General features: G+C 40.6%; 1 protein-coding gene and 1 pseudogene across 5 annotated transcripts in view; both read left to right on the plus strand.

Moving 5' to 3' along the window:
* CHCHD3 (coiled-coil-helix-coiled-coil-helix domain containing 3) overlaps nucleotides 1–15,003 on the plus strand; it is a 298,150-nt gene that overhangs the window by 269,670 nt on the left and 13,477 nt on the right. For 3 of the 5 annotated variants that reach the window (XM_032275953.1, XM_032275954.1, XM_032275955.1), the window contains one exon: nucleotides 13,444–13,579. In XM_032275953.1, coding sequence (XP_032131844.1) covers nucleotides 13,444–13,579 — 136 coding nt within the window. Of the gene's footprint in view, nucleotides 1–13,443; nucleotides 13,987–15,003 lie in introns of those variants that run through there. The other 2 variants (XM_032275951.1, XM_032275952.1) reach the window with 1 other exon arrangement.
* On the plus strand, nucleotides 2,320–2,449 carry LOC116550501 (annotated as a pseudogene).

Below are 15,003 nucleotides of genomic sequence, written 5' to 3' on the forward strand. Positions count from 1 at the left end.
ATTTAACATATGGAGTATTAAGTTGGAAAATATTAACTACTGAATGCATGATGCACTTATTTTCCAAGGATTAATAAATGGTGTTATCATGTGTGATTAGTTATGTTTAATGCTAAAGATGAGACAGTACAAATTAGCAGCTCACCTCCTAAGTTCTTTTCCTTGCCAGTTAGTTACCTTAAATGTATCCATTTTCCAAATACAGAGAGACCATTTTCTCATTTTCAGGAACTTCCAGGAGATTAAAAGGTTAACATTTACAATGCTCTGATTTCAAGAATGCAAGGCACTATATACAAAATGGTATGTTGTTTGAGCACTTTTAAAAAATCCTCTACGTTCAAACCTTTTGAAATGAATTTAGTTCCTATGGAAACTTATCGCTGCTGTAGATAGTGCCCTTATCCAAGAGAAGAAAATAAAATCAGTTCAGAGAATGATTTTATAATTTTATAACGTAGCTTGGGAATGGACATTAGAAATATGTGCAGTTGTGCTCTTCGGCTGCTATACTGGTTCCTATTAGATTGTATTTGAAAACAAGCTTGCAAATGTCACCATCTGTCCTTCACTTTGAGGCCAGAATAGGTAAATAGTGGTTTAGCAGAAGTTTTGGTGAGTACTCTTTCGTGCAACACCACAGAGGAGGCAAGGGATATGGTCAATATTTTGGAAGTAAAATTAGCTTTGGTAGGTGGAGGAGAGGAAGGAGGAAAAGTGATGGTTGATGCTGGGAAAGGTTGGCATTTTGCAGGCTGTTCAGTCACTAGAATTCATGCTGATGAACACAAAAAGGAGGCAACTGAGGGCAGGTAGACTATTTGAAAGTTATAGTAATAATAGTGTATACTTAAAGTGATAACTTAGCCTACAGTAAGGATATGAGAAACTGAGGAAGGGTTAAAAGTGAATGGTATTTTAAAAAAGGACTAACAATCTCAGTGACTTCTTGAAAATAAAGAATTAGCCGGGTGCTGTGGCTCATGCCACATCCTAGTACTTTGGGAGGCCAAGAAGGGCAGATCACTTGAGCCCAGGAGTTTGAGTCCAGCCTGGGCACCATGGCAAAACCTCGTCTCAGCAAAAACAATTACAAAAATTAGCTGAGCGTGGTGGTGTGTGCCTATAGTCCCAGCTGTCTAGGAGGCTGAGGTGGGAGGATCACCTGAACCCAGGAGGTCAAGGCTACAGTGAACTGTGATCACAGCACTGCACTCCACCCTGGGTGATAGAGTGAGATCCTGTCTCAAGAAAAATAATAATTTTAAAAAAGGAAAATAAATAATAACAAAAGAACCAAAAATTAATGTATGATGATGATTAGCTAACAATATTGCTACTGCTGAAAAGTAGGAGGAAAATCTTATTTAGATAAGAAAACAGAAATAATAGATTGACCATATCCAGTTGATACTTAGTGTAGAATCTTAGGAGGAATCTAAGAGGATCATCAGATGTAGTCCCTGGCTTCAGATGGCTAAGACTACTGATTGTTTATTTTATAGAAGAACTGAAGACCAAAGAAACCTAAGATCACACAGTTACTGACTGGCGAAGAGACTCGAAATCCAATTCAGTCACACGTAGAGCCGTAGGAGTACGCCTAAAGAAAGAGGAATGTTTTCACCAGGAGCTGTAGAAGAGGAGTAGGGACAAAGATCTGAGCTTTGGGAATTAGTAAATAAAGGAGGAAAGCAGGTGGGGAGAGAGAAAAAGACAGAGATGGGGCCAACTTAGAATTTTATAAATAGAGAAAGCTTCCGGGCTTTCCAAATGGTCGTGTTACACCTCACACCCAGTGCCTGGCCCCATGACTTCAATAATGTGGTGCTTTGTCTGTCTCTTTTCTCACAAGGTTGCTGAGATACTAAATCAGAAAGGCTTGTGCCAAACTTGTGCTGAAGGCTGATAAAGGAGGGGACATTATGAATTGTTTTCCAGTTTACATTTTTGCCTTTGTGTAGAGTTTGCATGTGGGATTTCCTATCTGTCGTCTTTACGTTTTCAATCAGTTTTCTATTTAGTGCCACAAAACCTGTGGAGTTGGTATCACCATTAGGAATTGTAGAGTCCCAGGCATCTGGGGGAAAAGCAAACTTTATTACAGCAATTTCTCAGTGGATACAATATATATAAATAAAATGCCATTGCATTTTTTTGAATGTTATTTCTTGATAAGCAATATATGCACATGACAGAAAATTTAAATATTATATGCCGAAGTAAATCTCCTTTGTAGCTCTTTGGCCACCTAGCCAACTCCCCTCCTTGGAAGCAACTGCTATTTCCAACAGGGTATTTTTTCAGATATATTTTATAATCGCTTCTCAGCCTTTTGGCTAAGATCAAGTGTAGATATTTATGTCAAGTGTATATTTATATTTTATGTATATGTCAGCATATACATGGTATATGATTTTAAATTAAACTTGTGAAATCATGAGCTCATGCAGAATAAGTAATCATTGCTGTCCAACATCCATAAACTCTTACTCCATTTTCCATTAACCATTAACCATTCATTTTACTGCACGTCTGTTTTGGAGAACAAGAAAAGACTTGGGCTGGAGGTACTAGATACTCAGTGTAAGTGTGAGGTGAAGACCATCAGTAAATGTGTAAATATATTCCTGCCTTAGATATGTTTGCCTTATATATAAAATGATGTGCTCAAGTAGAAAGTACAGTTTGGGGGGCAGAGAGGAGCCTGGATTATCCCTTGCCAGTGTTAAGCGTCTCCCATGATGGGGTCCTCTACACCCCAGGCAGCAGGGCCTCCCTCCAGTTCACACTCCTTCTCTCCTGTTTTTTGTCCAGCTCCTTTAGAAGAATCCTTCTCATGTACTTCTTTTTTCTCATGTATGGGCTTACTCGCCAGAATCCCTCTTGCTGTCAGAGGACTGACCCAGCTGGTGAGGTTTCCCACCCAGCAAACCATTTCCTTCCACTCTGCCCCATCTCACCAGCCTCATTTTGTAATATTCTTTACCGTGGCCATCCTTCTTTAGCTAGGAAATCAAAGTGTTATTCCGTAACCACCCCAGGTCTGCAAGGAGCATGCCCTCCTTTCTGCCTGCCCTTCTTTGTTTTTCTTTAAAAGAATTGAAAACTCACCCTTTTCACACCACCTTCCTTGACATCTTAACTTTTAAACACTCTTACTGGTTACTCTGCTTCATGGGATCATCATGGTCTGCTTGCGGAATGTGTTCTTGATGAAAGTGTTTTGGCTCTTTAATCTGTATGTAAATTTCCATGTGAATCTTTTTTAAAAAAATTCTGTTAGTGATGTCACCACCTGCAGCTCTAGCTTTCTGTCTTCTTTCACTGCCTTTTCTTTATTGACTTGTCTGTCTAGAATGCCTTTCTATCCCATTGCGAATTGCTGAAGCCCTTTCCATTCTTGAAGACCCTGCTGAAATTGTTACCTCATCTAAAACTTTTCCAGTCATCTCCAGCCAGATGTAGTCCTTCCCTTTTGCATTTTACTATTGCCAGATGTGCTCCTTTAAAGCAGCTCTTATGGGCTAGATAGGTCTGTCTTCTGTCTGTCATCTCCCACAGTGCCTGGTATCTCACAGGTACTCTGAAGAACATTGAATTAACCTCCTCCTGCTGCCTCCATTTCTTCAGCGTCCACTTCCTTCTTTACCAGTTTCCATCTGGCTTCTGCCTCATGCACTCTGCTCAGATTCTTTCTCCAGCTTGCCAGGGAGCACATTCCATGGCCATTTATCAGTCTTCATTCTGAAGACTGTCTTCTCTGTCATGAAACTCTGGTCTCCCAGCCTTGTGATGCTGTGTTACACCAGCGCTTCCCTCCACATTCAGTTCTCCTACTGCTCCATCTTCCTTCCCTGTCACCCCCAGGTAGGGACTGCTCCCCAACCCTGTACTGTCCTTCCTGCCTTCTGCCTCTACTCTCCCCACCACAACTCGCAGGGGATTTCTGCATCGCAGCTGTAGCCCTGCCATTGTGCCGAGCTCCAGGTCCACGCTTTAGATCATGGTGAGAAGGTGTCATTTCCACTCGAGCTTCCTGTCATTACTTGAGCATGCTTATTCTTTAAATCCCCAAGGCCTAGGCCATCCTGTGATTCTCCCAGGCCTTCCTCTTCTTTACCTCCATGTCCTCTCAGTTACCACGTCATTCCATTCTGGCTTTCCAGTGCCTCCATTCTTGCCGGATCATTCTCTGCAGCAGCCTGTTTCATCTTTATGGCTGGGTGCTGCTCCACTGGCCTCCCTGCCGTGGAACTCCACTTCCATCCATCTGATTTATTTGCATTGGATCTACCTTCCCTAGATGGTGCCTTTATTTATAACTTCACCCCCTCATTTAGAAAGGCCAGTGGCTTGCCATCACCTGCAGGATAGACTCTGGGTGTGCTGTACCTTCTTGGCAGACTCTTTATATCCAAGCCCCTCCCTTCTCAGCACCACCTTACCCTTCAACCCTCTGCTACAGCCCGAGTCCCCTGAATATGCCCGACGCGATTGAGTCTGGACCTCGGCTCACCGAGATCCTCTCAAACATCCTCTGACGCTTAAAGTTCTGCCTTCACTCTGTGGGCTTTTTAAAATCCCATCTCCTCTCTTCCTTGGAACCCCCCCAGACTACCCCTTCCCCCACACGGCCCACCCCCAATAGAATGGTTACGCCCTCAGAACAGCTGTAGCGTACACTACCTGTACTGTTTACTTGACACTTCGGTTGCCTTGTGTTACTTGTGATTTTTATGAGTGTGTGCGTTTCTCCCCAAGTAAATAAGCTTCTTGGGGGAGCATTTAGTATCCTCTCCCCTCCCTTTGTTCCTGCACATCCTTTACTACCCCTTCATAGTCTGTACACAGTGACACAGCCCTGATGTCTACATGACATTTTCTGCCTCGCAGCACTGTATCCAAGGAAGTTTGGCATCATGGTCTCTTGGCCCCATTTTGGGATTTCCAGTGGCAAAGCCTAAGCATTCCCCTCTTCAAGTAACCAACAGAGATGGAAAACAGACTGAAGGCTTGACTCTACCCCTCCTCCCACCGCTGCTCCCACCGCTCATCATTTTTAGCACTCTGACACTTAAAGGGCAAATCAGTATGGATAATTTTTTTCCTTCACTTGTCCCTGAAATAAATACATTTGCAATTCTTTCAGTTAAGGGAGCCAGACACATTCCTTCGTGTGTATCTGGTGTTTGGATCTTGCTTTTAAAATGTAGTGGGAAAAAGCGTATCATGTAAAGTAATGTAACACGCTCTCTTACCACAGACTTAAATTTTGGTCTTAACCTAGCTTTTTTAGAATGTGTCACAGTCCTCATTGAGATATGTGACAGTTTTGAAATTTTTAAAATTAAACCGTTCTTGACTTCTCTTGGTATTAAAAGCACTCTCTTAAATTTGATCACAGCAGGGAAGAGGTAGGGGTACTGGAATGTATTTTTATGCGTGGACGACTCAAATGGAATTTCACCAAACTTCTCACCACCCAAGTCACCCCTCAACTGAGAAGGAGCATATAAAATTCACCCCAAAGGGCAATTCTTTGTGAAAAATTATAAGCACCTAAAAATAGAAGCTCCACATGAATGTGTGCCCAACGATATTTCTGCACAGAATGTTTTCTGCATACTACTGAATAGAAGAGTCTGGGATTCTAACTATTGTCAGAGTTAGAGTGAGGAAAGTGACCTAAGAAGGCCCACGAAGTAAATACTTCTCCAAATATGGAAGGATTATTTCTGGGAGGGTATGTTCGGTGTTCCCCTCAATTTTCTCATTAAGTCTTAGGTATCCTTTGTCAGAAAAACCTGGTAGCTTGTCAGGCCTGGTGCCCTGTCCCCCAGCTACACTGGGGATTTCCAGTTACCCATCTTCTAAACACAATGCTTTCTGCAGGAAGAATGGGTGATAAAGGGAGTAACACCCTTTCAAGAACTTGAAATTAAAGTTACCTTCGAAGTCAGATGCCATAGTTTGGTTTAGTTCCCAGCCTTGACCTCATTTCTCTCCCTTGTCCCTCCCAGTGGAGGGTTGCAGTGCCCAGCCACTCCCTCTGCCTTTTCTCCACCTGCACGCATCTGGCTCCCGATTTCTTCCCTTTCTCCTCTAGTTCTGGTAGATTCTTTTGCTTCCTAAGATCTTTCTGCTTTCCTCAGCTTATCCCAGTTCCTCCTGTCTTCCTTCTGTTGTGGGAGTGACTGAGTTGATAAAAGAATAAATGAACCAACCAATCCTCATGTTTTTAATCCTAAGACCTATTTTGATGAACATTCCAAGGTAGCATCATGAGGGATTGGAAATAACTCACAAAGCCTCAGGGGTGTCAGCGTAAGTTGAATACATTATATAGATAGATATCTAAGAAAATAGTTGTGTAAGGAAAAATCTGTGATTGATACATTGTGTATGGCTCACGGTAAACATTTTTCTGTTATGTAATTAATCAGTTATTTTACAAAATCAGGAGAGAGTAAATAATAATAACAGTGCTTTTCTTGACGCTGGAACTTGAGATATTCAAATTAAAAGTTTGATCTGTGTTAAGATTACTTGATCTCATTCACACATTGATACATCCTTTGGAGATACAAATTTAGCATTTTCATTCCAATACCTGTGGATCTTTTGAAAGAACAAAGAGAATAATCTTCAAATTTGCGATTCTTGTAACCAAGGGCTACTTCTATGAACTGTGATTTTATTCTGTTCCTACTATGCATGCTAGGAGGTAGTTTCTACCCGGAATACTTTGTGTAATATAACTGCTGCTAAAAAAAAACACCAGTGGCTGTTTTTATTATAGCATTATTATTTGACATTTATTAAGCAATAACAATATTTCAAGCATTGTTAAGAAAGAAGGGAAGGGAGGGATAGCTTATATCTCTTTAAATAAAGTCTCCCCACCCAGACGAAAGTGCAATTTGTTAGCTGTAGAATTTTGCCTATTGAGAAGACTTTGTAGGCTTGAGAAAATAGGATCTCGTGAGTACTTGGTTGTTCTAAATTATATGTGATCTGGAATTTTTTTTGGGTCCTTCCAAATTGAGTTCATGTTGCCATCAGTTATGTTGTATCCCCAAACTCTATACAATTATTGCCTCTTAGTCCTGGTATCTCTTAAGTAAGAATTAAGTAAAAATGTTATCTCCCTTTTTAGAGATATGTAGCCCAAATATAAGTCAACAACACCAAGATATGGTGGAAAGTAAAAATTAGCCAATGACTTGTTTCTTCCACCTCATACCAAATGCCTGACCTCCCAAATCCTTGCACCTGTTAAACAACTAAACAAAACTGGGGACTCTCATTCTTTGGAAACCCAGTTTCCTAAGTTCAGACCCCTAATGAGGAAAAGGAATTCTCCCGCTCTTCATTTGTGCTGGGTGAGCCCATGTAGTGAGATCCAACTGAGGGTTTGGTGCAGTTGGCAACATCCCAAGAGGGTTCACTGTAAAGGGTAGAATGAGAGCTGCCTCCTGAGAAGAAACCAGGCATCAGGGGAGTCCCACAGTGTCAGAGCACAGTATTCTCCACTGAGCACCACAGAGAAGCCACCAACCCCTACCAGCTCTCACGTGGCCACATGTTGTTAAATTCCTGATCTCCTAGGTTTTTCCAGCCTGCCCCCATCATTTCCAAGGACCCGGTATTATTGAATAAGAAAATCATATTGCGAAGTTGAAAAGTTGTGTGCTTACCTTATATTTTGGTGTGTTTGTACTCATCTGTTTAGAACATATGAGGCCTAAGTTCTTATTGGCATAAGAACTGCATATCTGTGTGTATAGGGTACTGTGTTGCTCATTTTAGCAGGGATAGGTAACCAGAGGTCCTTCCTCTCTTTGGGGCTTTCCTAGGTTTAGGGCTTTTACTCAGGATTTTCTAACACTGGAGTGGAAGGCTGGCAGTGCATTCCCCTCCTGTCCTCCAAGTCACGCATCCTCTGTGGATCCAGATTATGGAACTGTGAACTTGACATCTTTTTCCAAAGGCAACAGTGGATTAAAATTAAAATGTTCAATCTTAAAGTGTTTTGAGTTAGATGCTATTCTTTCATACCTTGGATATACAGGATAGAATTTTATGTGCTCTGTTTTCTAGCTTGCCAAAGCTAACCTTTTCTCGTAAAGGCGAAGCTATTTGATTAAATAGTATGGCCCTCATGACAGGTCATGGTCTGCTCTCAGTTTGACTGGTTCCTTGAGCTAAGTGCTGAACTAGGTGATGTCCAGGTCAGCATTCCTTTCTCTGGTAACAGTGGAGGCCACTTGGCATTTTGTGTTGTAGTGGGAGAAAACGTATTAGTTAACATTCGTCATGCTAGTAATCAAAAGAAATTGCATCTCAACTTGCATATGAAAACAAATGGAAAAAAAGCAGGCAGCTTTTGGATCTGTTTGGACCACTTTAGAGCTGGACCTCTAAAGTGTAATTGTGGAAATTTGATTACAGCTCAAATGGAAATATCATTAATAAAATGCTTAGCATCATTAAGAATGCCAGGAAAGCTTAAGGCTGAATTTTACAGATCTTGCATTGTTAGAGGCTATTTACATTTTACTCTGCAAACAAATGTCAGGATATTTAGATTTAAGGTAAAATTAAATATAAAAAGTCAACATAGTACATTTCAGGTAAACATTTTCTTCCTTTATATTGCTTGTTACTCGATAGATTAATTGTAAGTGATAAAGAAACAAAAGTGACTTATGACCTATGTTTAAATATTGGCAATGTGCCTAGTAGCTTTAGTTTTGCGTTTTAAAAGAAAAGCAGAAATCCTGATAACTGGTTTTAAGAGCTAATGAAAAGTTGGTAGAGACAAAAATTAGAGCTTTTGCATTGTGTCATAGGAATTAAACCTAAAGCTTTGATTCCATGACTGTGTGTGTGTGTGTGTGTGTGTGTGTGTGTGTCTGTCTGTCTGTCTGTCTGCTTTTAGTGTAAAATATGGTTTTATGAGACAACCTAATCCCATGAAGGATGCATTATCAAAACCTGTTAAAAAAAATTAGAATTCTCCTTTTAACACCAGCCATTCTCATATTTATTCTCCCTCTCCCTCCTTCTTTCCTTCTCATTCCTTCTCTTCCCCCTCTCTCTGGTATTTCATCATAGTATCTGTAGAACTCTGTCAGAGTACTTCTGGTCCAGGTACAGGGAAAGGATCCTTTCTTTGAGTGCCTACACTCATTATGAGTGACTTCAGTGTCCTCTGGAGCCTGGGGAGGTGTGGCTGCAAACTGATTGTCATCATATGACTTTTTTAGCCTTCTGAGTGTTGAGTGGGGTGAGGAGTGTTATCTTCGTATTTTTTCCTTCTCTGAATTTACCTTATTATCCTTGCCATTTATATTAGCGGAACTAAAAAGATGAGTAAGTAGTTTTCTTGAAATGGAAAGCTCAGACCCACATCAAAGAAGTTTCTAAGACTTGAAAGTAGAGTCAGCAGTGAAACCAACAGATAGTTTTAAAACAGATGACCAAGCGTAACTGTGTCACAGGGGCTTAAGAGAGGAGTTCCAGATACTTCCTCGGCTTTGTTTTTGCCGAAACTGTTTTCATTTCTCTTCGATCAATTAATTTAACTTATAGGAAAGTCTCCTAAGGAAATAATCAGAAATGGTAGTAGTAATTTATATCCTTCACCATGTTTTTTAAACACTGAAAAATTAGAAACAGTCTAAATGTGTATCTTTATTCTTTTCTGTCTTCTTCCAAAGTCTCTACAATAGACCTGTTAGTAAAATGAGAAAAAATACTTGGATATATATTTTTCGATGCCTTTTAAGTGAATATTAGCATTAAACATTAGCCAAAAAATGTTTTACTGGTGACAGGCTACAGAATACCTACCAGAAGTGCTTCCTTTGATCTTCTTCTTGGGCCAAATCTTTGGGACTCCAGGTCTACCTTTGGTACTGTCAGCAACCCCTTGGGCCTTCAGTGCCACTGTAGGGGGTGGGGAGGGCCAAACGGAGGGCTGCTAGTGCTGGTGGAGATGAGGGGAGAGGAAGGGAACTGAGAGTAAAAGAGTTACAGGAGCACAACCTGTAATCCCAGCACTCTGGGAGGCCAAGGAGAGTGGATCCCGAGATCAGGAGTTCAAGATCAGCCTGACCAATATGATGAAACCCCACCTCTACTAAAAATACAAAAATCAGCCAAGCGTGGTGGCAAACCCTTATAACCCAGCTACTCAGGAGGCTAAGGCAGGAGAATTGCTTCAACCCGGGAGGCAGAGGTTGCGGTGAGCCGAGACTGCCACTGCACTCCCGCCTGGGCAACAGAGTGAGAATCCGTCTCAAAAAAAAAAGAGAGAGAGAGACGTGCGCACATATAGTAGGATCCATTAAAGGCTCCCAGTAATTTCAAGTGACCACAGAACTGGATTTTTTTTCTTGTTTTTGTTAAATGAATATTTTCAAAGGCTGACTCTATTCGACCGATTTCTTCTTGCTAAAAATTTTTATTAGATCTTCCCACTTCTTAGTGTTTCATGTCCTCCAAATCTGTATTTCATCTCTCTCTTAACATTGTCATTCACCATTTATTTGCCTCTTCCTTACATATAAATAAATTAACCTGTCTAATTGTCCTTTGCCGCTAAGATTTCATTTTCCTTCCTAAGTACCTTGCAAGTCTGCCTTTTGTTAATTTTGCCTAAGAGGGGCTTTTTCCATCAGCAGGAATGAAAGCAGTCAATAAAAGTCAATTGCGGGACTCTATGATTCTATGGAGGGTTTACCATAATGCATATTGGAAATGTTTTTGAAACCTTTATCCTGAATGGAAGGTGCCATGGCTTGTGTTTTATGGCCTTCTAATGTTAGACAGCAATCTCATTTAGCATTTTCCCAAAGTGAAAACAGTGCATTAGGGCAGTATAACAAGCTTTACAGATCAATACAGAGACAAACCTTTACCCTTACAGATTAATCCAAGAAAATGTCCCGAGTCTACTCCAGGAACTGGAGTTTCTGCCATCTAATCATTAATACAGATTGAAATGTGGACAAAAAGAATTTCAGAAGAAGGCCACACACACACACACACACACACACACACACACACACACACACACACAGAACAAACCACCAGACAGGAAATCAAGAGCCCTAGAAGTGAGTAGTATTGACTTGTGGTGATAAAAGTATATCTTGACACATTTCAAATCATAAATAACTCATGGACTTTAACTGACTAATAGCTCAGCTCAGGGTAAATGCTTATCTACAACTTAAACGACCTCTTTCTAAGGAGTCCATAACATTTGGTGAATTATCCTATGATGAGTAGTCTTTTTAAAGGAAAAAATACGCTGTCTTCTTTATGATGCGCAGTATGTGGATGCTCATTTTTACAGTCTTTTCCCGTATGTTAATGAGGAAGGGCTGCATATCCGCTCAGGGTTGTTCTAGTCTCCCCTGCTCACCTCCTTCCCCCTGTTTTTAAATCTAAGACACATCGGAGACACGCTTAGTTGTCAACACTAGGATAGAATGTAACCCCGCTTTCCTATGAGCTATTCGTCATTAGTTGTGTATTTGCTAGGTTCAGCTGATCTGATGCTTAATCATATTTTATTCAGTATTTATCCAGATGCAGGTCTTGCTATAATTAGTTAGTGGTATCTGTGCCTCTACTCTTTGAAGCACAGCTGATTCCTTTTAAATCCCAATGTTCGTGGTAAAGGATTAGGGAAATCTGTGTCCAGAAAAATTCAGACATCTGAAGTTTGAAATCTTAAAGCATGGAGGCTCCTGGGATTAGATTTAAATTCTGTTCTTAGGTATTTGACAAAGCAGTAAGGTAATGAATGAAAAAGTAAAAGTGATGTTATAGAAAATTTGCTGAAATATTTTTTTCTCTGTATGTCTGTGTTCTTTAGAGGGTAGCAGGAAGTCAGGGAACCACTAACATGCTTTGTATTTCTATTCTAGCAGAATATATATTAGCTTAGTGTACTGGATAAAAGTAATGAGGAGACAAATTGTCACCCAGGGGGTTCCTTATTGATGAGAAATATTCCCCTATGTTCTCTAGGGTTTTTTTTTTTTTTTAAGAACCCATTACATTTAAAATGTGATTTCAAGATTACTATGGAAATAACAAATTTAAATTTCAAAAATAGAAGCGATAAGAAAGACTGGAAGCTTCATGTATTAAAACTAACTTGAAAAAATATGAATTTCTAGATTAAAAGTAGTAATATTGTTTTTTTCTCTGTGTGTATTTAGTTCTTACAGTCCAAACTTCCTGCTGTATTAACAAGAATATTTTACTTTCATCCATATAATTCATTTGGTTTATTATAATTTTTCATGCATATATTATAAGCTTTTTGGAAACATTTACATTTGGTCTCACATATTCACAGAGAAGCAATCTGACTAAAATCTGAGATTTGTAAGTATAATTAGCAAAATTTTCACTCAGGGGACTTTAAAATGTTTTCTTTGCATCCGTTTGTATTCATTCAGTAAATGTATTACACGACTCCTACAGGGGTTTCCATGTCTAATAGCTGAGGTGACAAAGAAAATAAGACACAGTTCTTGGAATCTGCATTCTAGTAAATGTAGGTTACTAAATTGTATTAGACAATGGTGTAGTCAGTGTCACGTGCATGGCAAGAAAAGTGAATATAGGACCAAGGGGGTCATCATAAAGGTACTGAAAGACTGTACCAGGGTTGGAGTGGAGAGCTAATGAAAGTTGACACTTGAATGACGTAGCAAAGGATGGGCAGGTGTTGTCCAGGTATATAGGCATGGGTGGGAGTTTGGATGAAGAGCATTTCCAATATCAAGAACAGCGTGAGCTAAGATATGATGAGAGTCTAAGAACCAAACCCTGAACTGGGTTTGTCCAGGCATTGGCTGTGTGCAGGGTTGAGGGGTGAAGGCAACAGGATAGGCAGGAACCTGGTCAAGAAGCTGGAACCAGCCAGCTGTCCTTGTATTTTGTGTAGTAAGTGCTGGGGAAAGATACCATCCTCAATTTACTATTGGAAAGGAAATTGAGGTGTGTAGAGGCAGGAGTAGGGAGTGTCAAAGCTGAGAGAGAGACCAGCTGCGGGGTCGTTTCTTGAATCCAGGATGTGGCTCACTTGGAAGCCATGTAAGGACAGCGAGTGTGGAGGAGGAGGACCAGGCTGCAGGCATCTCCAACTCTGTGACCAAGTGGATGTGGGAGTGGAAGAGAGCTGAGGGCTTCCAGGCTTCTGGCAGCATTGACATGGTTTCGATTTGGAAGGGAAGGTTACATTGTCCAGACTAACTCAGAGCAGTGTTAATGTTTAAGGAAAATTATTTCTCTTAAACTTTTTTCTACATGTGCAACACCTGTGTCTTATACTACATTTTATGCGTTCTTGAACCTTGATTTTTATTCTGAATGAAGACCATTGGTCTCAGCAGTTCCTGTGTTTGTTTTCAGGCGATATGAGTCTCATCCAGTCTGTGCTGATCTGCAGGCTAAGATTCTCCAGTGTTACCGTGAGAACACACACCAGACCCTCAAATGCTCTGCTCTGGCCAGCCAGTATATGCACTGTGTCAATCATGCCAAACAGGTAGGTGTGCCAACCAGGCCAGTGGGGGCACTGGGCAAATAGCTGGATGACCTGAGGCAGTGGTGAGGACTTAGTGGACCAATCTGTGTGAAAAAGCTTTATAAGCCCTAGTCATCATCGTCAAGAATTACTGTGATGAGTTGGTTAGGGCATAACTTCTATCCAGATCATTGTCAAAGAGCCCATTATCTTCCTTGTGTTCAACTCATTTATTTACAGAAAAAAAGGATTCTACTAAGATTATATTTTTCTCCACTTGCGCTGAACTTTTGTCTTCTAATCATAAGGTTCTCAGGGTCATGCCTCATACTTTTAGGCCACTATTTAGAGCCAGCGAGGAGGATACAGATTAAGAGCTGGCAGCTTTGGGCCCAAGAGCAGCAGGTAGAGTCATGCAGGGGCCAGGTGAAAACAACAGCAAAAAAACCCCATTCAGTCACTGTCCAACCCTTCTGATAGAGTTGACCTAATTGGACAGGGAAAGGGAAACCAGAGAGAGCATTTAAAAAATAATTTCCACTGCTTTTACAGACCATAGCCATATTCTTCTCTTGACCCTTCGTATCAGAAAAATATGATATTCGCAGGACGTGCATTTTCTCTAATTTATGTACTTTAGAAAGCTAATGAATGATAAACCCTGAAGCAAATTATCAGTTCTAGCAGGTCACATAATTGCCTATCATTTAACCAATTTAACAGTTGGGCATAGGTTGTTCTGAGAGGCGGAAATTGTTGGAAACCTTGATTCCCTCTGCTGACAAACTCCATAGATTTGACCTTCGAATCCAACTAAATCTAGCGTTTGAGTTACACAGCATGCCTTTCTGCAGTCTAATTTGCTCTAGTTAGAATAATATCACTTGGTGTAAAATTTTTAGACTCTCTAAATATCTGACAGGAGGATTAGTATTGTCTGGATAGCTGGAAAATAACAGTAACATTAGTGGAAAAAATATAATCAAGATTTATTAAAAAGCATTTGTTGCCCTTAAAAGCCTAGTGGCTTGCAGCTTTTTTCTGTTTCTTGCTTGTAGCAGCACTTGTGTAACTCTTAGTAGTATGCACGGGATCCTTTTCTTTAAAGGTCTTTGGTAGAAGCAATGTTGCTAATGTTAAGTTAGTACATTCTCTTTGTCGCAAACAGCTTCTGATACGCTCTTAACAAACCCCAGCCTTCAATATGAATACGAACTGAAGGACTTAGGACTTACAGGTTGATTCATGGATTTTTCTAACTTGAGAATAGTGCCTTATTGAGGTGGCGGTCAGTGGAAAAGAGGGGCTGTGACAAAGTGTGTATTTCAATGCTGGTCTCCAGCACACGTGCCTACTTCCGCTGTGTGATTTGTGACGTTACCAAAGTGGCAGCTGCAGGGGCATGGGGAGTATCGACCCCATCCTGCCTGTCTGGGTTGTGTTGA

Source organism: Sapajus apella, unplaced genomic scaffold, assembly GCF_009761245.1.
Source record: "Sapajus apella isolate SASKATOON/1434 unplaced genomic scaffold, GSC_monkey_1.0 scaffold7, whole genome shotgun sequence".
Classification (NCBI taxonomy): Eukaryota; Metazoa; Chordata; class Mammalia; order Primates; family Cebidae; genus Sapajus; species Sapajus apella.